The sequence below is a fragment of the Pipra filicauda genome, unplaced genomic scaffold (genome assembly GCF_003945595.2).
Source record: "Pipra filicauda isolate LSUMZ 115617 unplaced genomic scaffold, ASM394559v2 scaffold253_size2546935_pilon, whole genome shotgun sequence".
NCBI classification, from domain to species: Eukaryota; Metazoa; Chordata; class Aves; order Passeriformes; family Pipridae; genus Pipra; species Pipra filicauda.
In genome coordinates, this window is record NW_024104369.1 from 2,063,856 (window position 1) to 2,073,635 (window position 9,780).

Genomic DNA, 9,780 nt, shown 5'->3' on the forward strand with positions numbered 1-9,780 from the left:
TGAGGAATGAGGCTTCAAGCAGGTTCATTAAAAGACCCTGAATTATAGGTGTAAAAAACCTAATGGTACTCCAATTACAACAGTCAATGCTCAATATTACTCATAAACTTAGAATAGCACACATTCAAATAAACATCTCTTTGACATAAAATTCCTTTTAGCTCTTCTTTGTCAAAAAGCTTTAAATGAAAATCTTTGTTAATACAAAAAGCAAAGTGACGTTCCACTACAGTCATGTGTATTTGAGGTCCCTATACAACTGATTTCCTGGAAAGAACATTGTGGGAGTATATTTCGATTCGACATGATAAAATATCTACCTGTTTAGAACATCGAAAAAGACAAAAGCAGCAAGGTAAAATTTCAAAGATTTGAGTGTTCTTCACCTTGAGATTTACTTGAGTTTTATTTTTGCACTTCTAATTTAATTTAAAGAAACAAGGCACTAATTACCTTGAACTACTTTTGTCATGAAACACTTTTTGGCTTATCCTTGAGCAGGGCAAGAACTGTCACTGCAGTGCAAATGATTCAGGTTTTGTTTTCAGAAAGCCTTAAAAACTAAGCTTTCATAAAACTACAGTAATCTCTTAGTTCATTTGACCAAAGACAACCAAAAGCATACTAAAGAACAGAACAAGTTTTCTTACAGTTAATATTTTTCCCAACTAATATCTCTTTTGATCATAATTAGGGACAAAAGTACAAAGTGCTTTATATTTTCAGTTCCTTGCCACTTCTTAGAGAACACAGGCTCTGAGACACAATTAGATTTTTCACACAAGTTCACAAACTCCACCTAATAACAGCAAATGCTTGATTCCCCAAAGGAAGGCAACATTTCCCACCATCCACCAAGCTGACCATACTGTGTTGGACATGGAAAAGCTGGGGGTTTGGCCTGTTCAGATAAGTCTTCCACCCTGAAACATAAAATTCAGCTTATTTGAACGTGCTTCATAGGATTATAGAATTCTCAAGGTTGGAAGAGATCATCAAGACCAATCATCAACCCATCACTACCACTGTGACCCCTAAACCAGTAAACTGTACCACGCAGATGCAAATGCAGAAGCCTTTTAATCACCTCCAGGGATGGTGACTCCACCACCTCCTTGGGCAACCTATTGCAATGCCAGATCACCCTAACAGCGAAAAAGATTTTTCTAATATCTAATCTGAATCTCCCCTGTCTCAGCTTAAGGTCATTTCCTCTAGTCCTCTCACTGCAGGCACAGTCAAAGAGACCTACCCCCATCTCACTACAGCCTCCTTTCCTGAGGTACCTCCTGAGCCTCCTCTTCTCTAGACTAAACAAACATGGCTTCCTCAGCTGTTCCTCATATGACATGTTTTCTAGACCTTTCACGAGTCTTGTCCTTCACTGGATACCCTTCAGTATCTCCAGGTCGTTTTAATGTGAGGGGCCCAGAACTGGACACAGGACTCAAGGTGTGGCCTCACCAGTGCCGAGTACAGGGGGGTATGATCACTTCCCTGGTCCTGCTGGCTACACTATTCTTGATACAAGCCAGGATGCCTTTGGCCTTCTTGGCCACCTGGGCACAGGTTGGCTCACGTTCAGCTGCTGTCAACCAGGACCCCCAGATCCTTTTCCACTGAGCCACTTTCCAGACATTCTTCCCCCTGCCTGTAAGCGCTGTATGGGATTAACGTGACCAAAGTGTAGGACTTGGCACTTGGTCATGTTGAACCTCATGCTGTTGGTCTCAGCCCATCGATCCAGCCTGTCTCCAGTCCCTCTGCAGGGCCTTCTTACAGGTCAACACACCAACCTAACTTGGTGTTGCCTGCAAATCTGCTAATGGTACACTCAATCCCCTCATTCAGATCATCAGTAAAGATATTACACAGGACTGGGCCCAACACTGATCCCTGGGGGACACCACTAGTGACCAGATGCCACCTGAATGCAGCACCATTCACCACTACACTCTGGGCCCAGTCATCCAGCCAGTTCTTAACCCAGTGAAGAGCACACCTGTCCAAGCCATGGGCTACCAGCTTTTCCAAACTTCTTCAGTGAAAGGGGAGTCAAGCACTGGAACAGGCTGCCCAGGAAGGTGGTGGAGTCACCACCCCGGCACTGTTCAAGAAGCAGCTAGATGTGGCCCTTAGTGCTGTGGATTACTTGGGCGTGGTGGTGTTCAGTCGAAGGTTGAACTCAATGATCTTGGAGGTCTTTTCAAAACTTAATGACTCCATGATTCTTTGATTCTAAGATGTAATACTCTTCCAAAGTGCAAGAGGGAAAGAGATGGGCAGCTGTGTTGATGAGGCAGACCAAACACAGTTCAGAGACACAGACATCCTACTTCCCAAGCACAGAGGCAACTCACTGGTCTGCTAAGTGGTTTTTACCTATTTGTTTTTATAAACTTATTTTCAGTGAGTCAACCCAGCAAACATGCTGTTCAAGCAGCATGTTCAACATTTTGAGAGGCTTATGATAAAAGATCATCAGAAGACAGTAAGAATTTCAGCTTAGAAAAACAAGAATTCAAAATAACATTAATAGTCTATTTAGAAGTAGAAAGATTTCACATGTAACAGGTGCTATGAATAAGAGAGTAGATATTAGTGACAACTTCTTTCTTCTCTAGAAGTAGAAAATCTTTTCTGGAGAGAAAAGCAAGACAGAAGAGTTTTTTTTTTCTTTTAGAAACACACAATTTGATTTAGAAACACCTACAAGACATAAGTAGAAATTCACTCTGCAATTTATCTTTACCATGCTTGAAATTAAAAGCACAGCAGAAAAAGAAACAATAAAAAAAATCAAGCGATCTAAAAAAGAATCACTGAAAACATATGTAGATCATCAGAGAGGCAACAGAAAAAATTCTGGCAGCTTTCAACACTATACACACCAAAAAAAATGCTTAAGAGTAACTGGTTTCTCTTAAGAGTTAGGAAACTATCAAACAGTAACAGTAATATTCGTGACCTTGGAGGCTGTATTCTATGAAATTTTTGTATATGGATAATGTAGTTGCACATAGCGCTGCTACAAAGTTGACAAAATAAGAACACAGGGTGGAAAACGCAACATTTTCAAGTACAGTCTCCACAGCCACTTGTGGGAAGTCAAAATCACAGCCAGTTCACTTCTCTTCACACACCTGCTTAGCGTTCTCTTTCTTTTTTAAACCTGAGTAATTTCATTAGCCTATTAGAAGACTTCAACCTGAATTTCAAAGGTAGAAGTTTAATCTGACAGTTGCTATTTGGCCTTAACCTTTTATAACTTGAGATGAAGAACATAGGAACAGTCATGCTGAGTGTGACAAATGGTCTACTTAGCCAAGTACCATTTCTCCTGCAGTAGCCATAAACAGACACCCAGGTGAAAGGCTTTTTGACAGAAGCCATGGTCTTGTTAAAATGCCTCCAGGAAAATAACAGGAAGACTTCTCTCCATTTTTCTGGTAGCTGAAAAATGGGTCAGGGCCTCCACAGACACCAGCATTATGTTAGCTCACTTCCATCAGGAAACCAGTTGTTCTTGATCCTGCTTTTACCAGAGAAAACACTACATTCCTAAATGGAAAACCAGGAGAAATGGAAGGACTGTGAGCAGGAATCATCACAAAAAGTATGACAAGAACCTTTATGAAGAAGCAGAAGTACAGTTAGTGAACCTATGAACTTCAGCTTCTGAGAGACTGAAGCTAACACTTAGATGGCTTAACTGATCAAGTCAGTCAGTACTGTTAAACATGACTGGCCACAAAAGCAGATAGTTGACCTTTGTGTGTTAAATCTTGCTTAGAAAATCTACCTTCTATTTCAAGTACAAAGATTACCACAATGACTGCAATTTAAGCCTGCAACATGACTAATTTAAACTATTTTTTTAAATGTGACTTCTAGTCCTTTTGTTCTGAAAAATAATGCTACCAATTCAGTGTTTTTCCTGTCTCTGCAGAGACAGTCAATGCTTCCACCCTGCCCTAGCATGAAACTAGCACAATTTTACCCCACTGCCTTAGCAATGTTCACATACACACTGACCAGAAATGCTTCAGATTAGTATTTCTATTGTAGGAAAAGAACTAAAAGCAATAAAAGTAGTCCAGAAAGACACAATAGCTATTTTCAGAGAACATACAAAAAATGGCAAGAGAGAATTACAGCAGTTTAGCAGACACATCTATGTTTTTCACTGGAGCACGGGGGAGAAAGCTCCTCCTTAAGGTGCCACAACTTCGTTAGCAAAGTTCTCCAGCACATGCACAGAAACAGCCATGACTTGTCAGCTTCAGAAAAGTTAATACAACTACAAGAAACTTCAACTTCCAGACAATTTCTTTATGTAAATCTAAAACCCGAATAACCAGCAGCAGTATAAGTTCTTAGACCTCCAGTATCATCCCTAAAACTGTTAAGATAGCAGTTGAAGTTTAAGACTGCAGACCACCAAAAAAAGAGAATGTGGAGATAGTACTCTTAATCCCACAGACGTTCCTTGCCAGAACTCTTTCCAGTCTCAAGATGAGAAAAGAGAAATAAGACAAGCAAGCTTTCAAAGAGTGAAACAGATCTTCAACATCAATAATTTCCATTAACTGGAAATTCTTCCTCCTCTACCCCTGCTCAGGGGTATTCACAAATACACTGTGTGTGAACACTATTGCCAGAGCACTGCCAGGTCTGTCTACCCACTCAGATCTTCCCTTGGCATTCAGTTTAAGGTATTTATGGAAATATAGTAACATCAGACATACAGAGATAGATTCAGATGCTATAAAAAAATAGCCAGGTACACAGCATTTGCTCCTTCCCCATCAATTCAGGTTTTACTCCATTATCCTAGCAAAATTAGACCATCAGACAAGCTGTTCAGCGACTGTTAAAACCCTCTGTTCTATAACACCGATGACAGTAATTGGAGGCGGAGAGGAAGGGAAGAAAGAAATTAACTCCCCATTTAAGGATATAAAGTACTGCCTGCCTGCCTCTGGTTCCACTTTAACTGAAAAATCTGCAGAGTCACACATAGACTCTGTGAAAGAACAGTCATGTCTTAAGTCACAGATTCCAAAACCTTACTTTCTACAATCATCAATGACCTACAGAGAAAATTTCACCAAATTAACAGAAATATGAAACACTTCTAATAGAAGAATAACTTAATAGGTAACCAAGCTTTTCTTCAAACTTTCACTAAAACACTTTACAAATTGTCAAATAATAATTTATACATCTTACCTGTTTTTTTCTTGAAGTTGCCTTGGGCAACAGACTGGCTGACAAAACTGATGCAAACGGCGAGCAACACAGCTCAGGAAAAGGATTTGGAATTGATGGGATCTCCAAAATACTGTCATCTTTCTTTTTTCTCCTATTGCAACAGAATACATAATATCAAGTGATAACTGTAACAACTGTTAAAATTGCAATGTCCAAACACAATACATGAAACACTAAGGTACTAATACCACCATACTTCCTGGTTGCAGCAATTAGCTTTTTTTTGTGCAGTTATTTTACTTAATCAGTAGGCTGAATATATTAACATACAGCGCCTAGCACTACTTGAAAGCAATCCAAGTATTCAACTCTGAATATAAAGTTGTCTGAATATGCGTAAGTCTTTGCAGAGTAAGAACACAGATATATTTATTTTGGCTTCTAAGGACATTAGTAAATATTTTGTTGTCCCTGTGTTTATGCCAATCCCTGTGTACACATATTACAACAGTGGATGCATGTAACTTCTCAGTAAAACTTCCCAAGTACATCGGAACAGTATTTTAAACAAATGGAAACTTTTTTTCACCAGAATCAGGAGTCAAAGTGACTGACAAGACAAAATAGGGCAAAGCAATACATTCATTTCTGTTTTCAGTTACTTTTGTACTTGAATCTCCACAGCTCCATCATAAAATAAATATCTCAATTGTTGCTGGTTACTTAAATAGGATTGTGTCAGAAGTACCACCAAGAAGCATTTGCAAGAGTAGTGAAGATAATCACTACTGTACTTGCTGAAGAGCTCAGTTATGCACTGGTTTAAAGTATCACATTAATAACGTGGTTGTTTAGACTGCTGTGTACATTACAGTGCACCGTTTTCTCACATAAAATATTGAACAGCACTTTGTCTACTTGATTTCATTTGGAGAGGAGCACCCAAAGCACTTGAAGTATTTGTGTCTGCCAACACGTGAGTTGATGGTTCCAAGCTTAACATTTTACTTTATTGCCTTCTTTATTATCATTCCAGATTTCATATACTAATTGGTACAAAGTACAGAAAACCGTCAGAGTAGGGTAATGATACAGAATGAAGATGCTTCCAAAGTGATATTTAGCTTTAGAAGGAGCAAAAAATCCTGTATGCAGTTTTAAGATTTTGTAAACTTCAGTCTACCAAAACTCATCAGATGTTTCACGAAAAACCCTAGCTCCCACCTTCTTTTACGAAGAACAGAGACCAATGCCTTTAAGAACAGCCTGAGAGGTAACAAGCAGGGTGCACACCGCTGACAGCAATTGCAGCGGCATCGCTCACGGTGAAGCGGTTTTATCTCACGAATATTCTGAGAAAGGCACTGCAAGGATAAAGTAGCGGCTGGCTCAGCCTGACAAGGCAGGCTCGGCACCGCCGGCTCCTTTCACCTCAAACTGGGAAACCTCAAAAGAGAAAAAAAGAAAAAAAAAAAAAAAGCGGTGGGGGGACACACACGCATCCGCAGCGGAGGAAAGTGTCTGCAGGGCCGGGAAACAACTTTTGTGCACCAGGGAGGCGCGGGCCGATCTCTGGCCAGGCCGCCCCCTCCTGCGCTTCGCCCCCTCCCCGAGCCGCCGCTCCCCGGCCCCCCCAGCCCCGCGTCCCGCCCGCGGGGCGCTGCCCAACCCCGACGGCACGGGCGGCCCTCGGGGGAGCGGGGGGGCGGCGGTGCCCGCCCGGGCTCTAGCCTTACCTGTCGGGGGGCAAGGGCGGCGGGTTGTCCCCGGGGGGCCGAGGTGGCGGGCGGGGGGAGCCGCGGGGGCCGCCGCCAGCGGGCTCCGCCGCCCGCCCAGCGCCGGGCACACCGGGCAGCGGGGCGGCCATCGGCGGCGGCGACGTCCTGGCGGGGCGGCACGGCCGGCGAGCGGCCCCGGCGCTGCCGGGCGCGCCGGGCGGAGGCTGCTCTCGCTCCCGCTGCGGAGGAGGGGGAGGCGACGGGGAGCGGGGGGGAAGCGCCGCCCGGGCGGCACCGAGCGCCTTCCCCGGCACACGTGCGCGGGCGGCGGCGGGGGCGGGCGGCCGCCGGCTCTGCGCTGCGACGGGGAGGCAGCGCTTGGGGCGGGCGGGGGCTGAGCCGTGCCCTTCGGCCGCCCCGCAGGCCCGGCGGAGGAGCCAGGCGGGCCCGGCAGGTGCGCGGCTCCGGGGCCCGAGGCCGCGGTGTGACCCCGCGGGGCCGGGGCGCCGAGGGCAGCGGGAGCCCCGCCGAGCGCTCCCTGCCCGCCTGTGCCTCAGCCCCTGCCCCGAGCGGGGGTCCCGCAGCCGGCGCTGCCCTCGGCCTGACCCGCGACCTCCTGCTCCCGGCGGTGCAGCGGCTCCGGCCGCATTCCGCCGGACGGGCCTGGCACTCGGCTCAACGCCTGACAAATCATTAACTAGGCTGCCCCATCCCTCTGTGCATCGGGAATTTATGGTTATGCCTTGGAGAAATAAGGAATGACCGAGGCGGGGGAACAGACCCATTGCCTTGTGCCAGAAAAGCGGCTCGTGGGCTCCCGGCTGGGCCCAGGACCCACGTCCAGCCAGAGCTCCGAGGACAGCCGAAAGGAAAGACGTTTCCCCTTCACTGCAGCCTGCACCTGCCCTGCTTTATGTACACAAAAACCTTTTTGGCAATTCCGTGGCCATCCTTATCAGCATTTACCCTGTTTCAAAATGCAAAATGCCACTTGGCTGTACGAAGAACGGTTTGATGGCACCAAGCAGAGTAGGTAAAATTGTGTAAGTCAGTCAGTTTGATAGTCAAAAAAGGAAAGGCCAGCCCTTTGCTGTAAAGACAGCTGGATGTAAAAACCTTCTGACTGTCCTTGGCATGCTCAGGGGCAGTAACTGAGATGTCAGACTGGTGAAAATACAGAATGTTTTGAGGCAAGGGCTTTGCTGTTTTCCAGAACCCACTGAAGAAATCATCACACACAAGCCAAAATTTCAATTCTGGAGAAAGATTTTTCTGTCATAAAAGCAATACTTACGGTTTTCATTTTGGCTGAGTCACAGATGATTTTGCAGGACATTTATTTTCAATGAAACGAAGGATTCCTTGTCCCCTGAACAGCTCATCTCTTATGCTGACAGCAGAAGTATAAGTCTGAGTTGATTAACAGTTCTTATACACAGAGTCTGGCAAATATATCAGGAATTTTACAGGGTCAGACAATTGACTGTATTTGCTCGCTGCTCGAGAACAGCTATCTTTTTACACAACTGCACAGACTAGATCACTGTGATTTTTTTTACAGGCATAAATGTGGCATGTTAAACCTCATTGTCTTGAAAACAATGGAAGGAAGGACAACTGGTATAGGTTCTGTAGGTAGAAAACTGAGGTCTGGAAGAGATGAAAACCTGCAGGTGGCAATTGTATGCTGATATTCGTCAGCATTTAAAAAGTTCAGCCACAAAAAGAAAATATGTTTTGACTTTGCACCTAGTCTGTGCAACTTGTTACATAGCTGCAACCTGACATACATGGCACGTTTTTGTGTCTTTGGCTTAGTCACGTAATTGTTTTAAAATGCCAGGCAAATAAAAAAACACAATTAGAAGGAATAATAGCAAATAAATTAAATACCTCTATTTTTCTAAATAACTTAGCTAAGAATCTAATTAGTCAAGACAGCAACAATACCACTTGTAGGAAAGATCAACAAAAAAAATGAAATGCTATTATAATTTCACTTGCATGTAGTAAGAAATAAATTAATTTTTTTTCTATATATCATAGCCCGTTCTGATACTTGCTGCTGTGAGTGTTTTCTGTGGGAATAGCATTGTATGAGGAAAATACAGTCAGTGGAATACAGAGGCACAGAAGGACCTATGTGATTGTTCCACTGTAGCATTGGAAATGTTGTATAGGAGAAAATGTGAAACTAAAGGTTCTCCTGACTTACTGTTTCTCTTTGCAAATAACTCTAAGAATAAAAAAGGCTTCCTGAGCTTGAATAAAGATATCTGAGAGCATTTGACCAAGAATCTGTTCAGGCATAACCTTTTGTAACCCTTTGTTTGAATAAGTATAAACCCAGTAATCTCTGAACAATTAATAGAGTTAATATTAAAAGGCTGGCAGATTCCTGCTAAGTCCTGACACCAAAACATTTGTTGAGCTGTGTGACTTGATTTCCTTTTCATCATAAATACACCTAAGCTGCCCAGTGTGGTTTTTGATACTTGCTATGCTTGTGCAGCACAGTGGTTCTTGTTCTAAGACTTACAATTCCCCTAAAACTAAATTTCTGGGCATTCTTCAACTCAGTAGGTTTGGGTTTTTTTTCTCTTTTAATTTAATCTTTGTTAGTCCTAATCAGATACAGATGTTTACCAAGTAAAATTAAAATATATGTTGAGAAAAATCTCAATGTATTCAAGCTATTCAGTATGCACCCCACTTCCAGAAAATCAAGCTCTTCAGTTCTCAAAAGCCTGTGTGCTATTTAGAATCACAACACTTGATTAATGTGACAAAATTATGCCTTTAATTAGAGTAAACTTTCACAGTTATTCCTGAAGAGTGAAGGTTTAAA

The 9,780-nt window shown here is 43.4% G+C and overlaps 1 protein-coding gene across 1 annotated transcript in view; it reads right to left on the reverse strand.

Moving 5' to 3' along the window:
• Nucleotides 1-7,223, reverse strand: part of GRB14 (growth factor receptor bound protein 14) — a 61,417-nt gene extending 54,194 nt beyond the window's left edge. The window contains exons 1-2 of the mRNA XM_027733601.2: nucleotides 6,951-7,223; nucleotides 5,233-5,365 (exon numbers count right to left, since the gene is read on the reverse strand). Of these exons, the coding sequence (XP_027589402.1) occupies nucleotides 5,233-5,365; nucleotides 6,951-7,081 (264 nt within the window). The 5' untranslated portion in view covers nucleotides 7,082-7,223. The remainder of the gene's footprint in view (nucleotides 1-5,232; nucleotides 5,366-6,950) is intronic.
• Nucleotides 7,224-9,780: the final 2,557 nt, after the last annotated feature.